Here is a 24,068-nt window from a genome sequence, read left to right as displayed (position 1 = left end):
CCAACCCTGTGTAACACAATCCATGTGCTAAATCACAGCTCGATCATGCCTCAGAAATGGAAGTAGAGCAGACTGTAGCCTGGGAAAGCACACAAGGACAAGTTCCAGACCACTCACAGCTCCACAGACACAGCAGGACTAGGCAGCCAATAGATAGAATTTATGTGAATTCCCGGTGATACACTCGTGTCCCCTGTGGACCGGATCATACATAAAGCACCCTCCATTCAGGCTGCATAGGCGTAACTTTCCTTCTTAACTAGCTTTAATGGCGGGCCGTCTGAAAAAAAAAACTGGAAAAATATGCATACCATCTTAATAGAAGACAATTTGTTGTGTTTTTGAACGTGGTGTGCAACATCCTAAGTTGTCCGAAAATCCCAAAATGGTGGTGGATTTTTTTATTTATTAGGACAGATCACATATTTAAACATTTAAAAAATGTACGGCCCACCATTAAAGCTAGTTAAGGAGGGAAATGATGCTTTTGCAGCCTGAATGGAGGATGGAGGACAAGCCGATCCACACACATCAATCCTAGACTATAGTCCAGATATAGTTCCCACTACATGGTGCCTAGCCTACAACATGACAGTTCACTATCACCCCGGCCTGACCCCAACACCTTTTCTCAGTTTTTATGACGGAGAGTTAAAAATATATATATACACTTTACCTTTATTTAAGTAGGCAAGTCAGTTAAGAACAAATTCTTATTTTCAATGTCGGCCTAGGAACAGTGGGTTAACTGCCTTGTTCAGGGGCAGAACGACAGTTTTGTACCTTGTCAGCTCAGGGATTTGAACTTGCAACCTTTCAATTACTAGGCCAACACTCTAACCACTAGGCTACCGCCTCTTTTATATATATATAAAAGGGGCGGTAGCCTAGTGGTTAGAGTGTTGGCCTAGTAACTGAAAGGTTGCATATATATATATATATATATCTGAATATATATATATTTCAGATAACACCAGTATACATACAGGAAGTATAGGACTTTTTTTTTATGAAATGTATGCATTCACTACTGTAAATCGCTCTGGATAAGAGCGTCTGCTAAATTACTAAAATGTAAAAAAATGTAAAAAATGTATATAAACAGACAAAGACAACATATATGCTAGGGGGTACAACAAATGACAGATTATACAGAGACCTTAATTGACACACACATATTGATTGTTTTAACAGCTTTCTTATTGGAAGAATGTAGACTGGTCTTAATGTACTGCTAGAAGTCCTTATAGAAAACAAGGAACACTGGGATTTTATTGGTTAATTGACATTTATGAATCAGACATTTTCCATTAGCACAATTCCATTTAAGAGGCAGATTGCTTTACTTGATCCTTATTATAATTAAGGAAACCGAGCTACACATTCTCCCATAAACAACAACAAAAATCTGCAAGAATATTACGAATGCTAAAAAATAGAAATATCTTGCCATAATCTCTTTACATGTAGATGGTGCCAAAATGAATGCAAACTGTTTCTGGATGCTCAACACAAAAAGTCCAGTTAATGTTGATTTGAATGATTTGCTACTGTAGGTAATTCATCTGAATAATTCTGAAAGAGACCTCTTTCACCTAGTTAACAAGCAGGTATTAGTGTGGTAATAATCAAACCCTTTTCCAACACATATTATTGACAAATGTATTCCAGTAAGTTGTGTTATAAGGAATAGAACATAAAGCAAGTATAGACCTATTGTTCTGGGGGAGCAAGGAGACACATTTTTCCTAATGGCCACAACCCCATGTTTCCTCTCTCTCTCATACAGTGTCAATGACAGATAAAAATGCACGAACACATTCATGTGCACATACACACACATGCATGCACACATACACACAGACAGACACAAAGACACACACACACACAACAACCTGTGTGAAGCTACAGTAGCCACAATAAGGATTAGCCACAATAGTGTAATATTCTCTGTATTTCAAGAAGCAATAGAAAACAGATTACACACATATGCAGCCTTTATCTTGCTGGAAACGAACCTCCCAGAAAATACACCAGATGCTTCCATGCTCTGGTCACGAACTCTCATTGCTAAAAGGGTCATTTTATTGCATGACACTTTTAGACAGAGACAGAGAGAGACAGAGACAAAGACTGTTAATGAACACTGTCAAATTTGAGAAAACTATTGCAAATGTAAATGGAGTGTTAAAGGTCAAGTTTGCTGTCTTGGAATGAATGAACACAGGGGTAAATATATGTTATTTATACTATGTGATTAATACTAATCATGTGTACTGATACCAAATGATTGATACAAAATCATTACACCAATCAATAAAATGTAATATTATACAAATAATGTATATAACGAGAAACTGCTGGCAATTTTATCATGACTCCTACTTTATAATATGAATGAGCTATTTATTTATTGTTCTTTACATTTCGTTACAGCCCTGCCATGTACGGTATGGAACATTGTTATTTGGATGTTTTGTTTGGATGAAACTGTGATATGCAAAGAAAGAAAAGTATAGAGATGTGCCATCGAGTGAAAATTGGACAACAGAGAACAAATCTGTGTCATGAATTTACATGTAGTTATTTGGTTAGTGTGATATGTTGTATGTGTTGTAAAAAAAAATATATATATATAATAATAATAATAATAATAATAATAATAATAATAATAATAATAATATAAACAATTGTTGAATTCGCAGTTCGCCTTCAAAATAAACGTCCACAACTGAAACTTATCCAACCGGAAACTAATAAATAATGTCACATTTGGACTAGATAATGCTCAGCAGGTTTGGAATGTTGTTATATAACTTAAATAAATACAATAAGTAATTCATTTGACAATAAACGAATTTCTAATCCCACTGTGGATTTATTAGACTGCATAATTGCGTTGGGGGCATACATAATTATGCACATGTACAGCCTTATCTATGAAGAGTGACACGCACAGATTACAATTCCAAAGAGTTTACACAAATATTAACGTCTTCGCTCTGAAACCACTGTGAAATGAGCCACATTAGCTCACCAGTAAAACAAAACAAAAAGACACTTTATGGACACGGGTTGATTCAAACAATAAGGGGGCTCTCTGTGTCTATCCTAATGACAAAATAATGTATTCAACAGGCTTGCATTTAAATCACATACAATGAGGCGATGTCATAGACTTCTAAAACAAATAAAGAGTTGTTCTCACCCAACCATGGTTCGCGAAGAGTTCAGCTGTACACAAAATCAATTCCTCCACTTTCTCTTCCTCTTTTCCCCGGGAACTTTCTGCAAGTGATCGGGTTTGAATAGTGAACAGTAGATGCTCGAGACGACAGCAGCACCCATTTACGGGCGAGGCTTTACCAGAGAGGTAGAGAGGCCCAACGCAGCAGAAAATCTGTCTCCCTCCAGCAGGGGGCGTTTTTTCGTTGTGTTGCCCACCAAGCAAGGAGTTTTTATATGGAGTTCAATGAGAGGGTCGAATTTGGTCAACAAAAAAATGAATTTCGTATTTGCTACGTGAGGTTTATTTGATGTAATATATGTTTTGTAATGCTTAAGTTGTTACTGGTATACTGATATAAGTAGGATACGTGACATCCCGGGAACTTTGAGAAAGAAAGTTATATCAGAGTTGTCTAGAGATGGCTATGCAAATTCATGATGAGGCTAGTAGCATAGCATCTCTCTCCATTGAATACAGGCGGTTGACGTCAACAACCCTGATCGAATATTCAAAAAAGGATCACCATTTTTTATTTCACCTTTATTTAACTAGGCAAGAAGTTATGAACAAATTCTTATTTACAATGACAGCCTATGCCAGCCAAACCCAGACAACACTGTGCCAATTGTGCACTTCCCTATGGGACTGCCAATCACAGCCAGTTGTGATACAGCCTGGATTCAAACCAGGGTGTCTGTAATGACACCTCTAACACTGAGATGCAGTGCCTTAGACCGCTGCACCACTCGGGAGCCCAATGATGAGATGTATCCCCCAATCCAAAGAAAGGATAGGCGGGAGCTAGACAGCACGCCGTGTCGCTTTGTGGACACCGACTCCCATTGTTTGGATGGAGAGACATGTTGTAGATGGTCAGTATATCCATCATCTTTGGCTATATGGACACGCCTGGTGTCCAAATTGATGATTTATGTCGCGCAGTTGAGAGTCGAGTGGAGACGAATGGATTCCGATGCGTAAACGAACCAATGATATCCCCTTGAATGGATTTGGGTGAGTAAATTAACCAATGATATCGCTGTATTTAGTGAAGACGGAAGTTCAGAACTATAGACTTGGAATTGAAGCTGGCACCTCATCGCTGGGAGACATGGGTCCTGGATAACGAGAAGTTGTAACAATAGAAGAGAAGCATGGAGAGGCCAGAGATAGAAGAGAAGCATGGAGAGGCCAGAGATAGAAGAGAAGCATGGACAGGCCAGAGATAGAAGAGAAGCATGGACAGGCCAGAGATAGAAGAGAAGCATGGACAGGCCAGAGATAGAAGAGAAGCATGGACAGGCCAGAGATAGAAGAGAAGCATGGACAGGCCAGAGATAGAAGAGAAGCATGGACAGGCCAGAGATAGAAGAGAAGCATGGACAGGCCAGAGATAGAAGAGAAGCATGGACAGCCCAGAGATAGAAGAGAAGCATGGACAGCCCAGAGATAGAAGAGAAGCATGGAGAGGCCAGAGGTAGAAGAGAAGCATGGAGAGGCCAGAGACAGAAGAGAAGCATGGAGAGGCCAGAGACAGAAGAGAAGCATGGAGAGGCCAGAGATAGAAGAGAAGCATGGACAGGCCAGAGATAGAAGAGAAGCAAGGAGAGGCCAGATACAGAAGAGAAGCATGGAGAGGCCAGAGATAGAAGAGAAGCATGGAGAGGCAGAGACAGAAGAGAAGCATGGGCAGGCCAGAGATAGAAGAGAAGCATGGACAGGCCAGAGATAACCAGACTTGTAAATTGGGCTAAGGAACAGAAATTCCGTTTTGGAGAAAGGCCATCAGTGAAAGCTCTGCAAGCAATACAGTGGATGAAGGCAGGGCATGAGCGTGGTGAACGGATAGACGCTCTTATGGACAGTTAGGAAGAAGGAGAAGAGCCAAGTATAAACCATATCCTGCTGTCTCTGATGGCTCAGAAATTTAACCTGGCGAGAGTGTGGATGAATGACCTGGGGTGGCAGGTGTGGTGAAGACCTCTGAGTCCGAGCTTCACCCCGATGGTCATGCAAAGGAGGATTCGGGCCCAGTGGGAGTGACATTTTTTGAGAAAGTGGATCCATGTCTTTTGGCTGATCCATATGTAGTCTCAGGCTGGGTGGAACATAAGTTGGGTACTGTTCAAATCAGAGAAGGTATCTCCAAGTGGACTTCTGATGCTTTTATGTCTATTAACCTTTATTTAAACAGGGGAACAAGCTGAGACAGAGTCTCTTTTACAGTTGGGCCCTGTGATACAACAATACAAACAACACAGCAATTAATAAGAATTTAAAACCAAACAAAATCAAAACATATAAAAAGTGCAAGATGGATATTAAAACGATTAAAATAAATAAACTGCTATAAGAAAAACACACGTTACAAAAAACAATCACAGTTTATAATAAAAAGTTAATGTAATGTGCATTTAAACTGTCTTACAAGCACCAAAACATCTAACTGGAGTTCTGTCTGCAATTCATTCCATGAGTTTAGAGCATGATATTCAAATGCCGTTGTCACAGATCCCCCCGGTGCTGCTGCTCATTCTGTTCACCAGTTCCGGAGGTCTTCGCTTCTAGGCTTCACTGAGCGGGATTCATTATCATCAACCCCGGACTGTCTTATCTGATTACACACACCTGGTTCCCATTTCCCCTGATTAATATGTTATATATGTGCCCTCTGTCTTTGTCGGTTATTGTTCCCATGTCCGTTGGTGGTGTGAGTACCTATGTGTTGGTGCAGCTGTTATGCTGCGTGTTTTATATGTTGTGTATTACGGGTATCGTCCCGTGTCGTTCAACGAGGTTTACCCTCGCTCTTTTGTTTGAGTACAGCCCTGTGTTTTTGTATAGGTGTTTGTTTTGGGTCTATTAAAAAAACCTTATTGTGTATTCCTGCGCCTGTCTCCAAATCCTTTATACCAGCGTGACAGCTGTTTTGCCTAACTCCGAGTCAATCCGGGGAATCTCTAGCGCTAGCGTGTCCTGTGACCGAGTCTGATAAATACTGTTTGACAACTGGATTTTTGAGTTAAGATAATTAGGAAGTTTCTCTAAGACAGCTTTATAAACAAATATCAACCAGTGTCTGGCCCTTCTAAAAGTCAGGGAATCCCAGCCAACCGAAGTGTACAAAATGCAATGATGTATGCAAAAGTTTGCATCAGTAACAAAGCGCAATGCTGCATGATACACTGCATCTTATTTCTTCAGTACTGATGCTGATCCATGCATATACAGTTGAAGTCGGAAGTTTGCATACACCTTAGCCTAATACATTTAAACTTTGTTTTTCACAATTCCTGACATTTAATCAGAGTAAAAATTCCCTGTTTTATGTCAGTTAGGATCACCACTTTATTTTAAGAATGTGAAATGTCAGAATAATAGTAGAGAGAATGATTTATTTCAGCTTTTATTTCTTTCATCACATTCCCAGTGGGTCAGAAGTTTACATACACTCAAATAGTATTTGGTAGCATTGCCTTTAAATTATTTAACTTGGGTCAAATGTTTCGGGTAGCCTTCCACAAGCTTCCCACAATAAGTTGGGTGAATTTTGTCTCATTCCTCCTGACTGAGCTGGTGTAACTGAGTCAGGTTTGTAGGCCTCCTTGCGCGCACACACTTTTTCAGTTCTGCCCACACATTTTCTATAGGATTGAGGTCAGGGCTTCGTGATGGCCACTCCAATACCTTGACTTTGTTGTCCTTAAGCCATTTTGCCACACCTTTGGAAGTATGCTTGGGGTCATTGTCCATTTGGAAGACCCATTTGCGACCAAGCTTTAACTTCCTGACTGATGTTTTTGAGATGTTGCTTCAATATATCCACATAATTTTCCCCCCTCATGATGCCATCTATTTTGTGAAGTGCACCCGTCCCTCCTGCAGCAAAGCACCCCCACATGATGCTGCTACCCCCATGCTTCATGGCTGGGATGGTGTTCTTCAGCTTGCAAGCATCCCCATTTTTCCTCCAAACATAACGATGGTCATTACGGCCCACAGCTCAATTTTTGTTTCATCAGACCAGAGGATATTTCTCCAAAAAGTACGATATTTGTCCCCATGTGCAGTTGCAAACCGTAGTCTGGCTTTTTTTATGCCGGTTTTGGAGCAGTGGCTTCTTCCTTGCTGAGCGGCCTTTCAGGTTATGACGATATAGGACTCGTTTTACTGTGGATATAGATACTTTTGTACCTGTTTCCTCCAGCATCTTCACAAGGTCCTTTGCTGTTGTTCTGGGATTGATTCGCTACCTTTCGGACCAAAGTACGCTCATCTCTAGGAAACAGAACGTGTCTCCTTCCTGAGCGGTATGATGGCTGCGTGGTCCCATGGTGTTTATACTTGCGTACTATTGTTTGTACAGATGAACGTGGTACCTTCAGGCGTTTGGAAATTGCTCCCAAGGATGAACCAGACTTGTGGAGGTCTACAATTGTTTTTCTGAGGTCTTGGCTGAGTTCTTGTGATTTTCCCATGATGTCAAGCAAAGAGGCACTCAGTTTGAAGGTAGGCCTTGAAATACATCCACAGGTACACCTCCAATTGACTCAAATGTTGTCAATTAGCCTATCAGAAGCTTCTAAAGTCATGACATCATTTTCTGGAATTTTCCAAGCTGTTTAAAGGCACAGTCAACTTAGTGTATGTAAACTTCTGACCCACTGGAATTGTGATACAATGAATTATATGTGAAATATCTGTCTGTAAACAATTGTTGGAAGAATTACTTGTGTCATGCACAAAGTAGATGTCCTAACCGTCTCGCCGAAACTATAGTTTGTTAACAAGACATTTGTGGAGTGGTTGAAAAACAAGTTTTAATGACTCCAACCTAACTGTATGTAAACTTCCAACTTCAACTGTATAAAACATCCCCATTTTCAAGCACTGACATAAAAGTGGCCTGTACAATTTCCTTTCTGTGCTGTGATGACAGACAAGATTTATTTCTATAAAAAAAGTTTTAAGAGAGAGATTATCATCTAACCACATTTTTATAGGTGGGAACATGTTCCAAAAGAGAACCACGCCTTCCCTGTGGCTCAGTTGGTAGAGCATGGTGTTTGCAATGCCAGCATGGTGTGTGCAACACCAGGGTTGTGGGTTTGCTTCCCACGGGGGGCCAGTACAAAAAAAATAAAATAATAATTATAATAATAAAATTATATGTATGTATTCACTATTGTAAGTTGCTCTGGATAAGAGCGTCTGCTAAATGACTAAAATGTAAAATGTAACCGTCATGGTAGCAAGGTTCACATTTCCCAATTGTATGTGTTTCTTCAGTCCAGGTGGAGCAGGGAGATTTATGTCATGTGACTAGTGACAAGACCTGTGACTTGCTTTGCTCTCCGGAGCAGGGTGCCTTTGAAAGTAGTGATTACTGGGGTGGCGTTAAGTGTTGAGGTGTCTATGACGCAGACCCAGTGGCGAGCGTGGTGAAACTGAAATTGTCTGTCCTTTGGATTTGTTTTAGGATATGTCAGTTATCCAGCGAGAGCTTTTGTGCCGAACCGACTAAGATGTTTCAGATGCCAAGCTTATGGTCAAGTTGCAGCAGTGTGTAGGAGGGAGTTTCGGAGATGTGAGAAGTGTGCAGGAGGGACAAAGGAATGTGTAATATCGGTGAAAAAAACTGTGTTTGTCAATTGTGGGGGTGCCCAATTCTCTGGGGATCAGAAGGGCCTGCTGCTAGAGAGACAGGTTAAGGTTGCCAGGATCAGAGATGAATAGAAAGATGGATTCAGAATTTTAAACTTGTGTTCAGAATCATTCCGTTTTTATTGTAGTATTTTTTTTAACGTAAATATAGATGTAAATCAGTTGCTGTACATTTTTGGTGCTTTAGCTATCACCCTGGCCTGATAGCATGATATTGGAGACACTACTTCCTCGTGGGGCAATAGTGGGGTGAGGGTGAAGGACACTATGCTCTGTGCTGTTGTGTTTTGCCGGCTTGCAGCATGCTTAATGTGTCTATGTTAATTAACGGTCAATTACCGTGAGATTTGCTTGACAATCACCGGCTGATGAAATTTCATGGCTGCCAGAGCCTTACATGTACCTCAATTACCTTGATTAACCAGTACCCCTGCAAACTGACTCGGTACTAGTACTCCTTGTATATAGCCTCCTTATTGTTATTTTATTGTGTTACTATTTTATCTTGAGTTTATTTAGCAAATCTTTCTTAATTTTTAAAAAGAACATTTGATTTAATATGTAATAGTATACAAAGGACAGTTGGGGCTAGGGTGGCGCTAGGCTATGGGCAGGGCTAGGGGATACAATAACACATTACACAAATGCCTTAAGGGATATACTCACATTTATAATTTTAACAGCTTTTTTGTTGGTAGAGTATTTAATTGTCTTAAAATATTGTTACATTTATTTTTGTAAAGTAAGAAAACGTTTTGTTAATTTTGCTAATAAGTAGGTACAGTGCATTCGGAAAGTATTCAGACCCCTTGACTTTTTCCACATTTTGATAAGTTGTAGCCTTTTTCTAAAATTGATTAAATGTTTTTTTCCCCTCATCAATCAACACACAGTACCTCATAATGACAAAGCAAAAACTGGTTTTTAGAAAGAAAAAAAAACGGAAATATAATTTTTACAAAAAACCCCGGAAATATCACATTTACATAAGTATTCAGACCCTTTTCTCAGTACTTTGTTGAAGCAACTTTGGCAGCGATTACAGCCTTGACTCTTATTGGGTATGATGCGACAAGCGAAATGTGATATTTTTAATAATGTTTCATTTGATTTGATACATGTAAAGAAGTCGAATATGTTGTTCCACATTGGAAAATGTAGCTCTTCAGAGAAAATCATTATACTCCAAGGAACTCAGTTTCACTATGACATATGCCCACAGGTTCCTCGATACTGCCACTCACTGTGACTCTTCTTCATACTAGAAGTGAAATACCCAGACCCAAGACATCTCTGTTGAATGTCCTCGGACAGTCAGACACACTATTTTCTTTTAAAGGCCAGGGGAGCTTACTTCTGACATTTTACAGTCTGTGACCTTCATGAAAAACTATAAAAACTGGGTCATCAGTCTGTCTGCGCAGAGGCATCCACACAGAGGCACTGTACTTCATTAGACACAGATCCTCAGGTTGGACTCCTTGAAGAATTGGGCTGAGGTAACTCAAATTAGTCATGCTTTTCCTCCCTCTCACAGCAGCTTTATCTATGAGAAAGTAACCAATCAGGGATACTGATTATGCTAAGCTGCATTACAAACAGTGGAGCAGTTTTATCATATCCACAATGGCAGTTTTATCACATCCACAATGGCAGTTTTGGTTGAAATTCAAGAAATGCTTACTCTCACCTGTTCACAGGCTCACCAGGATGAGTTTCCATCTGAAGGTCTCTTCCACTAGAACCACAGGAGGCCGTCTCAGGCAGGGAGCTGGAGTTACTGTCTGCTCTCTCCCTGGGGAAGCCCTCCTCACAATGCTGGGTGACCTGGGCCCCAGGCAGGGATTTCTTAGGAACCTTAGGGGTTGGAGATGGCTCTTCTGTCTGAATGGTCACCTGGCTCTGTGAGGACATTGAAACTGACTGACCAGGAACAGGAGGAAGATTCCTTCTGGCCCCACCAGTTGATGCTGTATCTGGAGATGGAACACCCTGATCAGTGGTGAATGTGTTTTCTTTAGGGACGTCATCACAGACAAGTGACGAAGCGGTAGAGGAGGTAGCAGACCCCACAGTCTGAGCTGACATTAGCTGACATGCCTGTGGTTTTCCTTCCTCACAGTGGGCCTGTTGGGTCCTTGGCCCAGGACCAGCCTGGCTGGATAGAGGTGAGCGAGGCTGGTCCTGTCTGGAGCCAGGCTGGCTAGATAGAGCTGTGAGAAGGGGAGAGCTACAGACATGGTCCCGTGCTGGCCGCTGGCTCTGACTTCTGCCCAGCAGCCCTGCCCCCTTCTTGGTTCCAGCTTTCACAGAATTCCCACTCTTGTCTCTCTTCCTGAGGAGGAGGCGGGGCAAGGTGCCCATGTGGGTGTAGTTGTCGCTGGAGCGGGCGTAGCTGGAGGTGCGCGGACGAGTCATATCCATGTCGTCAACAGACGTCTCCGCGACGTCGGGGGAGGATACCACATCCAGAGATCTGCCCCCGTCAGGCTTGGAGGGAGATTTGTCTGACGATGATCCACGACGAAAGGATAGGTTGGAGAGACTCCCAAGCCACTTGAAACCTGTTGAGGGAGGGGGAGAGACAGACAGACAATGTGTCATACATTTACAGTAATACCCTGGCATGCTCTTAGTAATATGTCTGTTCTCTTTTGTATAGTCTGTTTTGTTTCATTTTGTCACATAAACTGTTCTAAGTGTTCTAGAATGTTGAGTGTGTTCTAGAATGTTTGGAATGTAATGTTTTGACCCCCTGGGCTGGGTTGTTGGATTGCAGGAGGTGAATGCCTGGTTCTTTTTTTATAGAACTCCAGCTGTTCAAAGTTAACAATATAACATGGTCAGATTCAGAGTTGGTGTAAGATCCAGAACAGCCCCTCAGAGGAACAATATATAAACACTGGGCAGGAATGGAAACAACTTGTCTGAGCGGTATGAGCTGACTTTTTTTTACAGTTTTTTTTACAGATATTTCCACACTATGAGGTCGAAATAACTAACAATCTGAAATGGCAAATGTCCTTTTAGTGTAAGAGGAAAAAAATTGTGGAATTTCAGCCTGTTCAGGTGGGATGAAGTTTTTGGCCCACAGCATGACATCACAATCTGATATGATTATTCTGACCAATGAACAGTCATGTTTTATTTACATATGTATCCTCCTACTTTGAAGGGGTAAGCAGGGTAGGCTCTAGAGTCTACGATCCTATCCGCCATTCAGGGCTGTATATGTAAATATACTTACATCTTTATCAACACGCCCACATGATCAGACTGAGCATTACAATGGCAAAAGGAGGCTCATGGAGGGAAATTATAAAACATATTTTCATGAAGTAAACATACACAGTAATTTATTAAACATACAGTGATGATTTAAAAATACAATTTTAAAGACTGCATGGGGGCTTTAAATTCAATTCTTGAATATTGAGGATGATAATGTTTTAAGATAGAAGACCTATTTAGTTTGTAGGGAGCAGCAACAGTTGAGACTGAGTCAGCACTGATGATGATTATGCATTGGTGGTGAGGAATGTATGCCAAGTAAATTGCTTTCATAAAGTATTCACACCCCTTGCCTTTTTCCACATTTCATTGTGTTACAGCCTGCATTTAAAATTGATGACATTCTTTTTTTTACTGGCCTACACACAATACCCCATAAAATGTCAAAGTGGAATCATGTTCATTTTTGGGGGATTCAACCCCTTTGTTATGGCAAGCCTAAGTAAGTTAATGAGTAAGATTTGCATAACAAGTCACATAATAAGTTGCACGGGCTCACTCTGTGTGCAATAATAGTGTTTAACATGATTTTTGAATGCCTACCCCATCCCTGTACCCAACACATACAAACAGCGTCAATACAGGGCTAAGATTGAGTCGTCCTGCGTGCAAACCATTACAGACTACAAAGGGAAGCACAGCCGAGAGCTGCCCAATGACACGAGACTACCGGACGAGCTAAACTACTTCTATGCTCGCTTCGCGGCAAATAACACTGAAACATGCATGAGAGCACCAGCTGTATCGGAAGACTGTGTGATGACGCACTCCGCAGCCAATGTGAGTAAGACCTTTAAAACTTCATAGGGATAGGGGGCAGCATTGGGAAGTTTGGATGAAAAGCGTGCCCAGAGTAAACTGCCTGTTACTCAGGCCCAGAAGCTAGGATATGCATATAATTGGTAGATATGGATAGAAAACACTCTAAAGTTTCGAAAACTGTTACAATAATGTCTGTGAGTATAACATGACTCATATGGCAGGCGAAAACCTGAGAAAAATCCAACCAGGAAGTGGGAATTCTAAAGTTTGTAGTTTTTTAAGTGAATGTCTATCCAGTATCCAGTCTGTGGGGTCAGATTGCACTTCCTAAGGCTTCCAGTAGATGTCAACAGTCTTTAGAAGTTGTTTCAGGCTTCTATTGTGAAAGGGAAGAGAATAAGACCACTCAGAGCAAGTGGCTCAGCTGAAAGCCATGAGTTGTTTATCGCGTGTGGCCGTGAGTGCGCCGTTCGTTCTCTTTCCTTTCTAATGAAAACGGTATTGTCCGGTTGAAATATTATTGAATATTTATGATAAAAAGATCCTAAGGATTGATTATAAACATCGTTTGACATGTTTCTACGAACTTTAATTCGTCTGGATGTTGTGAGCGCTCTTTGTGCCTTTGGATTACTGAACTAAACGCGCGAACTAAACAGAGGTATTTGGACATAAAGAGCGACTTTATTGAACAAAACGAACATTTATTGTGTAACATGGAGCCCTGGGAGTGCCACCAGATGAAGATTATCAAAGGTAAGTGATTCACTTAATCGCTATTTCTGACTTTTGTGAGTCCTCTCCTTGGCTGGAAAATGTCTGTATGGTTTTTTGTGGCTAGGCGCTGTCCTAACATAATCGCATGGTGTGCTTTCGCCGTAAAGCCTTTTTGAAATCGGACACTGTGGTTGGATTAACAAGAAGTGTATCTTTAAAATGGTGTATAATACTTGTATGTTTAACCTGTTGGGGCTAGGGGGCAGTATTTGCACGGCTGGATAAAAAAATGTACCCGATTTAATCTGGTTACTAATCCTACCCAGTAACTAGAATATGCATATACTTATTATATATGGATAGAAAACACTCTAAAGTTTCTAAAACTGTTTGAATGGTGTCTGTGAGTATAACAGAACTCATTTGGCAGGCAAACCCTGAGACATTTTCTGACAGGAAGTGGATACCTGATGTGTTGTATTACCTTTAAACCTATGCCATTAAAAACACAGGGGCTGAGGAATATTTTGGCACTTCCTATTGCTTCCACTAGATGTCACCAGCCTTTACAAAGTGTTTTGAGTCTTCTGGAGGGAGATCTGACCGAACAAGAGCCATGGAACGATGATGGCCCATTAGACACCTGGCGCGCGAGTTCATGTTGGGTACCCTCGTTCCAATACGTTATAAAAGAGAATGCATTCGTCCACCTTGAATATTATTCATGTTCTGGTTAAAAAAGGCCCTAATGATTTATGCTATACAACGTTTGACATGTTTGAACGAACGTAAATATATTTTTTCCCCTCGTTCATGAAGTGAAGTCCGGCGGGCTTAGATCATGTGCTAACAAGACGGAGATTTTTGGACATAAATGATGAGCTTTTTTGAACAAAACTACATTCGTTATGGACCTGTGATACCTGGAAGTGACATCTGATGAAGAGAATCAAAGGTAATGGATTATTTACATAGTATTTTCGATTTTAGATCTCCCCAACATGGCGGCTAGTCTGTATCGCAACGCGTATTTTTCTGGGCGCAGTGCTCAGATTATTGCAAAGTGTGATTTCCCAGTAAGGTTATTTTTAAATCTGGCAAGTTGATTGCGTTCAAGAGATGTAAATCTATAATTCTTTAAATGACAATATAATATTTTACCAATGTTTTCTAATTTTAATTATTTAATTTGTGGTGCTGACTTGAATGCCGGTTATTGGATGGAAACGATTTCCTGAACATCAACGCCACAGTAAAACGCTGTTTTTGGATATAAATATGAACTTGATAGAACTAAAAATGCATGCATTGTCTAACACAATGTCCTAGGAGTGTCATCTGTTGGAGATTGTAAAAGGTTAGTGCATAATTTTAGCTGATTTATGGTTTTGGTGACGCCTGTCTTTGAATTGGCACAACATTACACACAACTCTTGTAAATGTACTGTCCTAACATACTCTAAATTTATGCTTTCGCCGTAAAACCTTTTTGAAATCGTAAAACGTGGTTAGATTAAGGAGATGTTTATCTTTCAAAGGGTGTAAAATAGTTGTATGTTTGAAAAATTTGAATTTTGACATTTATTTGGATTCAAATTTGCCGCTCTTGAAATGCACCTGCTGTTGATGGAGTGCACCACGGGTGGGACGCTTGCGTCCCACCTAGCCCATAGAGGTTAAGGAATTTTAATTATGAGATTTCTGTTGTTTGAATTTAGCGCCCTGCAATTTCACTGGCTGTTGTCGAGGTGGGACGCTAGCGTCCCACTAATCCCAGAGAGGTTAAACAGGTCAACATTCACAAGGAAGCAGGGCCATACGAATTACCAGGATGTGTACTGCGAGCTTGCGCTGACTAATTAGCAAGTGTCTTCACTGACATTTTCAACCTCTCCCTGTCCGAGTCAATAATACCAACATGTTTTAAGCAGACCACCATAGTGCCTGTGCCAAAGAACACAAAGGGAACCAGCCTAAATGACTACCGACCGACGTCTGTAGCAATGAAGTGCTTTGAAAGTCTGATCATGGCTCACATCAACACCATCATCCCAGAAACCCTAGATCCACTCCAATTTCCATACCACCCCAACTGACCCACAGATGATGCAGTCTCTATTGCACTCCACACTGCCCTTTCCCACCTGGACAGAAGGAACACCTATGTGAGAATGATATTTATTGACTACAGCTCAGCGTTCAACACCATAGTGCCCTCAAAGCTCATCACTAAGCTAAGGACCCTGTGACTAAACACCTCTGCAACTGGTTCCTGTACTTCCTGACGGGCCGCCCCCAGGTGGTAAGGGTAGGTAACAATACATCCTCCACGCTGATCCTCAACACAGAGGCCCCTCAGGGGTGCGTGCTCAGCCCCCTCCTGTACTCCCTGTTCACTCATGACTGCACGGCCAGGCACGACTCCAACACCATCATTCAATTTGCCGATGACACAACAGTGGTAGGCCTGATCACCGACAACAACAAGACAGCCTATAGGGAGGAGGTCAGAGACCTGGCCATGTGGTGCCAGGACAACAACCTCTCCCTCAACATGATCAAGACAAAGGAGATGATTGTGGACTACAGGAAAAAGAGGACCAAGCACGCCCCCATTCTCATCAACGGGCTGCAGTGGAGCAGGTTGAGAGCTTCAAGTTCCTTTGTGTCCACATCACCAACAAACTAACATGATCCAAGCACACCATGACAGTCGTGAAGCGGGCACGACAAAACCTATTCCCCCTCCGGAGACTGAAAAGATTTGGCATGGGTCCTCAGATCCTCAAAAGGTTCTACAGCTGCACCATTGAGAGCATCCTGACTGGTTGCATCACTGCCTGATATGGCAACTGCTCGACCTCCAACCGCAAGGCACTACAGAGGTTAGTGCGAATGGCCCAGTACATCACTGGGGCCAAGCTTCCTGCCATCCAGGACCTCTATACCAGGCGGTGTCAGAGGAAGGCCCTGAAAATTGTCAAAGACTCCAGCCACCCTAGTCATAGACTGTTCTCTCTGCTAGCACACGGCAAGCGGTACAGGAGCGCCAAGTCTAGGTCCAAGAGGCTTCTAAACAGCTTCTACCCCCAAGCCATAAGACTCCTGAACATCTAGTCAAATGGCTACCCAGACTATTCACATTGCCCCCCCCACCTCCCCTCTCCCTACTACTGCCACTCTGTTGTCATCTATGCATAGTCACTTTAATTAACTCTACCTACATGTACATACTACCTCAACTAACCGGTGCATCCGCACATTGACTCTGTACCGGTACCCCCCTGTATATATTGTTATATTTTACTGCTCCTCTTTAATTACTTGTTACTTTTATCTCTTATTCTGATCCGTATTTTTTGAAACTGCACTGTCGGTTAGGGGCTCGTAAGTAAGCATTTCACTGTAAGGTCTACACCTGTTGTATTCGGCGCATGTGACTAACAAAATTTGATTTGATTATTGATTTGAAGAACCTTTGGCAGCGATTACAGCCTCGCGTCTTCATGGGTATGACGCTACAAGCTTGGCACACCTGTATTCGGGAGTTTCTCTCATTCTTCTCTGAAGATCCTCTCAAGCTCTTTCAGATTGGATGGGGAGCATCGCTGCACAGCTATTTTCGCGTCTCTCCAGAGATGTTCGATCAGGTTCAAGTCTGGGCTCTGGCTGGGCCACTCAAGGACATTCAGAGACTTGTCCCGAAGCCACTCCTGCGTTGACTTGGCTGTGTGCTCAAGGTCGTTGTCCTGTTGGAAGGTGAAACTTCACCCCAGTCTGAGGTCCTGAGTGCTCTGGAGCAGGTTTTCATCAAGGATCTTGCTGTACTGTGCTCTGGTCATCTTTCCCTCAACCCCGACTAGTCTCCCAGTCCCTGCCGTTGAAAAACATCCCCACAGCCTGATGCTGCCACCACCATGCTTCACTGTAGGGATGGTGCCAGGTTTCCTCCAGACGTGACACTTGGCATTCAGGCCAAAGAGTTCAATCTTGGTTTCATCAGACCAGAGAATCTTGTTTCTTATGGTCTGAGAGTCCTTTAGGTGTCTTTTGGCAAACTCCAAGCGGGCTGTCATGTGCCTTTTGCTGAGGAGTGGCTTCCATCTGATTACTTTACCATAAAGGCCTGATTCCTGGAGTGCTGCAGAGATGGTTGTCCTTCTGGAATGTTGTCCTGTCGCCACATAGGAACTCTGGAGCTCTGTCAGAGTGACCATCGGGTTCTTGGTCACCTCCCTGACCAAGGACCTTCTCCCCCGATTGCTCGGTTTGGCCTGGGCGGTCAGCTCTAAGAAGAGTCTTGGTGGTTCCAAACTTCTTCCATTTAATATTGATGGAGGCCACTGTGTTCTTGGGGACCTTCAATGCTGCAGATATGTTTTGGTACCCTTCCCCAGATCTGTGCCTCGACACAATCCTGTCTCGGAGCTCTACTGATAATTCCTTCGAACTCATGGCTTGGTTTTTGCTCTGACATGCGCTGTGAACTGTGGGACCTTATATAGAGAGGTGTGTGTGTGTCTCTCCAAATTATGTCCAATCAATTGAATTTACCACAGGTGGACTCCAATCAAGTTATAGAAACATCTCAAGGATGATCAATGGAAACAGGATGCACCTGAGCTCAATTTTTAGTCTTATAGCAAAAGGTCTGAATACTTATGTAAATAAGGTATTTCTGTTTTTTGGTTTTTATGAATATGCAAACTTTTCTTAAAACCTTTTTTCGCTTTGTCATTATGGGGTATTGTGTGTAGATTGATGAGGAAAAGATGAATGTAATCCATTTTAGAATAAGGCTGTAATGTAACAAAATGTGGAAAAGGGGAAGGGGTCTGAATACTTTCTGAATGCACTGTATGTACCCTAGTTATTATTGTGTTTCATTTTCAATACATTTGCTAACATTTCTAAAAACATGTTTTCTATTTGTCATTATGGGGTATTGTTTGTGGATGGGTGAGAAAAAAACATATGTAATCCATGTTGAGTTCAGGCTGTAACACAACAACATGTGGAATAAATCAAGGGGTTTGAATAGTCTCTGAAGGCGCTGTATGCTCTTCTTATTGAGCAAAAAAAGGGAGGCTTTGCCTGCTTTTGGATACATGTGATCTCAGAAAGGTAGGCTACTAACTTTTACAGTAATAACCGTTATTCTCTGAACTTTCTCTAGACTCTTGTGTTTCTGTCCAGACCATTAACCCGAGAAGACTCTGACAGTTACAGAACCAGCAGAGCTAAATATAAAACAGACTCTGATATAGACAGGGCAGCCAGTGCTGTGAACAGGAGGATGAGAAATAAACTACTGGGTTGGTCTATACTTTGTCCTCAGAGGCACTGGCCACACAGTAAAGGAGAATTATGTACCATGACTTTTGCAACTGTGATATCTTACCTACTATCTCTCCTCTGTGACGTAAAGAGCACATTCAAAAAGGGCCTGATAACTGATGAAACTGAAGTGTTTCCTGTGTGTGCTGCAGTTGGTGTGTGTGTGTGTGTGTGTGTGTGTGTGTGTGTGTGTGTGTGTGTGTGTGTGTGTGTGTGTGTGTGTGTGTGTGTGTGTGTGTGTGTGTGTGTGTGTGTGTGGTATTTTCATACTTCCCCCTCCTCTTCCCCTCAGTGAAGTACAGAAATACACCTCATCAGAAATGTTCTCCTTTAAACCAGGCTGAGGTATATGTCAGGACTTAGGACCAGAAATAGCCTATCATATATAAGCTATACATTATAATGCAGTATATGATGTCCATGGTGTTGAGTCGTTGTCCCTGCTACGTGGTCTATAGTCGCCATGACACATGTTATTGTAATCGTGTAGCTATAGCACCTCCTTGTAGCAGGCTAGATCTGGAGAAGTGCATTTTTTAGCATGTCCCTATTCATTTATTTATCAGCGAGAAAGCCTTATCTAGGTCAGTCTAAAAAGATAGATGAAGACATAGACACTGTAGATATGTTGTCTATCGCTATATTTGCATGAGACTAGTGAGACGAATGACAGGTGGCTCGTCAAACAGAGCTGCTGTCCTGTCACCAACGTGACATAATCATAATAGAGGTAAATTTAGTTTGCGATTAACGTGAATCGTCACTTTCCACACACACACACACACACACACACACACACACACACACACACACACACACACACACACACACACACACACACACACACACACACACACACACACACACACACACACACACACTAAAGTGGTACTACACACACATCATAGGCTACTCACTCAGTTTCCGTTTTCCGCTCATGTTGTGGATGTGGGGTGGTGGGATGATGTCCAACTTCTGGGGGGAAGAAAGGGGGAGACAGCTACTGACTGGCTGGGGGGGAAGAGAGCTACTGACTGGCTGGGGGGGAAGAGAGCTACTGACTGGCTGGGGGGGAAGAGAGCTACTGACTGGAGATCTGGAGCTGGAACCAACCACTCCTCTAGCCGACACAGTTCAGTTCCGCTCCACGGGGCAGATGTGGAGATGCATGCATTAGAAGCTAGCTGTGTAAACAGACCTCTGTGCTTCCTGTGTTGGGCAGTGGGGAGGAGGAGGTGATAGAGAGGTGAGAGAGGAGCTTGAAACAGTATTAAGGCTATACAGAAGAAGACTGCTAGTGCTGCCTGTATGATATGATGCATTTCGTATGGTATGTATTAATTTGTGGATGTCCATCACCCAATTCGTATAATACACGATATATACAAAAGTATGTGGATACCCCTTCAAATGAGTGGATTTGGCTATTTCAGCTACACCCGTTGCTGACAGGTAGTCATAGAGCTCGGAGGACCTGAGGACCATGCCTTAGGATAACTTGGCCTGATGATTCCTGGCTGTCCCCAGTCCACTTAGTCGTGCTGCTGCTCCAGTTTCAACTGTTCTGCCTGCAGCTATGGAGCCCTGACCTGTTCACCGGATGTGCTACCTTGTCCCGGCCGTCCATCTCTCTCTCTCTCTCTCTCTCTCTCTCTCTCTCTCTCTCTCTCTCTCTCTCTCTCTCAACGCTCGGCTATGAAAAGCCAACTGACATTTACTCCTGAAGTACTGACCTTTTGCACCCTCTACAACCACTTTGATTACTTTTTGACCCTGCTAGTCATCTATGAACATTAGAACATATTGATGAACAATCTGGCCTTAAAAACCTCTTACATCTAGATGTTCCGCTAGCGGAACACCTCGCCAATATCCAATGATAGAGCGTGGCGCGAATTACAAACTCCTCAAAAATCCCAAAACTTCAATTTTTCAAACATATGACTATTTTACACCATTTTAAAGACAAGACTCTCCTTTATCTAACCACATTGTCCGATTTCAAAAAGGCTTTACAACGAAAGCAAAACATTAGATTATGTCAGGAGAGTACCCAGCCAGAAATAATCAGACACCCATTTTTCAAGCTAGCATATAATGTCACAAAAACCAAACCCACAGCTAAATGCAGCACTAACCTTTGATGATCTTCATCAGATGACACTCCTAGGACATTATGTTATACAATACATGCATGTTTTGTTCAATCAAGTTCATATTTATATCAAAAACCAGCTTTTTACATTAGCATGTGACGTTCAGAACTAGCATACCATCGAAACTTCCAGTGAATTTACTAAATTACTCACGATAATCGTTCACAAAAAACATAACAATTATTTAAAGAATTATAGATACAGAACTCCTTTATGCAATCGCGGTGTCCGATTTTTGCAATATTCTGAGTAGATAGCCCGGCCAACATGGCTAGCTATTTTGACACCCACCAAGTTTGGCACTCACCAAACTCAGATTTACTATAAGAAAAATTGGATTACCTTTGCTGTTCTTCGTCAGAATGCACTCCCAGGACTTCTACTTCAACACCCAATGTTGTTTTGGTTCCAAATAATCCATAGTTATATCCAAATAGCGGCGTTTTGTTCTTGCGTTCATGACACTATCCGAAGGGTGACGCGCCGGTGCATATCGTGACAAAAAATTTCAAAATATTCCATTACCGTACTTCGAAGCATGTCAAACGCTGTTTAAAATCAATTTTTAGGCGATTTTTCTCGTAAAATAGCAATAATATTCTGACCGGGAGACGTTTTCGTTGAAATACTGAAAGAAGAAAATGGTGTCTTCACGTGCACGCGCGGGCCTGTGTCATTGTTCTCAGATCGACCACTTTCCAAATCCCCTACTGTTTTCCGCCCAGGGACTGCAGAGTCATCATTCCCCATTCTGGCGCCATCTGAGAGCCTATGGGAGCCTTAGAAAATGTCACGTTACAGCAGAGATCCTCTGTTTTCCATAAAGAGCCTATAGAAGGCTAAGAAATGGTCAGAGAGGGCACTTCCTGTATGGAATCTTCTCAGATTAAACATACCCGATTTAATCTGGTTATTACTACTGCCCAGAAACTAGAATATGCATATAATTATTGGCTTTGGATAGAAAACACCCTAAAGTTTCTAAAACTGTTTGAATGGTGTCTGTGAGTATAACAGAACTCATATGGCAGGCAAAAACCTGAGAAGATTCCTTACAGGAAGTGACCTGTCTGACAAGTTCTTGTTCTTCTTGGCTCTCTTTAATGAAAACTGAGGATCTTTGCTGTAACGTGACACTTCCTACGGCTCCCATAGGCTCTCAGAAGGCGGGAAAAAGCTGAATGATGTAATTCCAGCCACTGGCTGAAAAACATTAGTGCTTTTGGTGCTCTATCAGAGGACAATGCGACTGAGGCGCGTGCACGAGTCGACCCCATGTTTTTATTTTCTCTCTCTTTGAACCTAAACACGCTTTCCCGGTCGGAATATTATCGCTTTTTTACGAGAAAAATGGCATAAAAATTGATTTTAAACAGCGGTTGACATGCTTCGAAGTACGGTAATGGAATATTTAGATGGAATATTTATAATTTTTTGTCACGAAATGCATCGTGCGCGTCACCCTTCTTTACCATTCGGATAGTGTCTTGAACGCACGAACAAAACAGAGGCTATTTGAACATAACTATGGACTATTTTGAACCAAACCAACATTTGTTATTGAAGTAGAAGTCCTGGGAGTGCATTCTGACGAAGAACAGCAAAGGTAATAACATTTTTCTTATAGTAAATCTGACTTTGGTGAGGGCTAAACTTGGTGGGTGTCTAAATAGCTAGCCCTGTGATGCTGGGCTATCTACTTAGAATATTGCAAAATGTGCTTTCACCGAAAAGCTATTTTACAATCGGACATAGCGAGTGCATAGAGGAGTTCTGTATCTATAATTCTTAAAATAATTGTTATGTTTTTTGTGAAAGTTTATCGTGAGTAATTTAGTAAATTCACCGGAAGTTTGCGGGGGGTATGCTAGTTCTGAACGTCACATGCTAATGTAAAAAGCTGGTTTTTGATATAAATATGAACTTGATTGAACAAAACATGCATGTATTGTATAACATAATGTCCTAGGGTTGTCATCTGATGAAGATCATCAAAGGTTAGTGCTGCATTTAGCTGTGGTTTGGGTTTATGTGACATTATATGCTAGCTTGAAAAATGGGTGTCTGATTATTTCTGGCTGGGTACTCTGCTGACATAATCTAATGTTTTGCTTTCGTTGTAAAGCCTTTTTGAAATCGGACAGTGTGGTTAGATTAACGAGAGTCTTGTCTTTAAAATGGTGTAAAATAGTCATATGTTTGAGAAATTGAAGTAATAGCATTTCTAAGGTATTTGAATAACGCGCCACGGGATTCAACTGGCTGTTGAGTAGGTGGGACGATTTCGTCCCGCCGACCCTAGAGAGGTTAATGCAACGGCATACAATTACATTTCTAGACAATTCTGTGCTTCCAGATTTGTTGCAATAGCTTGGCGAAGGCCCTTTTCTATAACGGAATGACAATGCACCTGTGCACAAAGCGAGGTCCAATCAGAAATGGTTTGTCGAGATCGGTGTGGAAGAAATTTACTGGCCTGCACAGAGCCATGACCTCAACCCCATCGAACACCTCTGGAATGAATTGGAACACCGACTGCGAGCCAGGCCTAATCACCCAACATCAGTGCCCGACCTCACTAATGCTCTTGTGGCTGAATGGAAGCAAGTTCCTGCAGCAATGTTCCAACATCTAGTGGAAAGCCTTCCCAAAAGAGTGGAGGCTGTTATAGCAGCAAAGGGGGGACCAACTCCATATTAATGCCAATGATTTAGGAATGAGATGTTCGACGAGCAGGTGTCCACATATGTTTCGAATTACAATTCGTATTATGTTAAGAATTTGCTAAATGTATTATATGTTACGAATTCTAGCTAGGTGGCTAGGTGGCAAACACTGGGCTAGGCTAGGGGTTAGGCTTAAGGATAGGCTCACGTTTAGGAGTTAGGTTAAAGGGTTAAGGTTAGGGTTAG

The 24,068-nt window shown here is 41.9% G+C and overlaps 1 protein-coding gene across 3 annotated transcripts in view; it reads right to left on the bottom strand.

The window, feature by feature from the left end:
* LOC106568428 (SH2 domain-containing protein 3C) overlaps positions 1-20,157 on the bottom strand; it is a 116,783-nt gene extending 96,626 nt beyond the window's left edge. For 2 of the 3 annotated variants that reach the window (XM_045692534.1, XM_045692535.1), the window contains exons 1-2: positions 19,918-20,157; positions 10,584-11,457 (exon numbers count right to left, since the gene is read on the bottom strand). In XM_045692534.1, the coding sequence (XP_045548490.1) occupies positions 10,584-11,457; positions 19,918-19,939 (896 nt within the window). In that variant the 5' untranslated portion in view covers positions 19,940-20,157. Of the gene's footprint in view, positions 1-3,208; positions 3,375-10,583; positions 11,458-19,917 lie in introns of those variants that run through there. The other variant, XM_045692538.1, reaches the window with a different exon arrangement.
* Positions 20,158-24,068: the final 3,911 nt, after the last annotated feature.

Source organism: Salmo salar, chromosome ssa13 (genome assembly GCF_905237065.1).
Source record: "Salmo salar chromosome ssa13, Ssal_v3.1, whole genome shotgun sequence".
Classification (NCBI taxonomy): Eukaryota; Metazoa; Chordata; class Actinopteri; order Salmoniformes; family Salmonidae; genus Salmo; species Salmo salar.
This window is presented reverse-complemented; position numbering and strand designations above follow the sequence as displayed.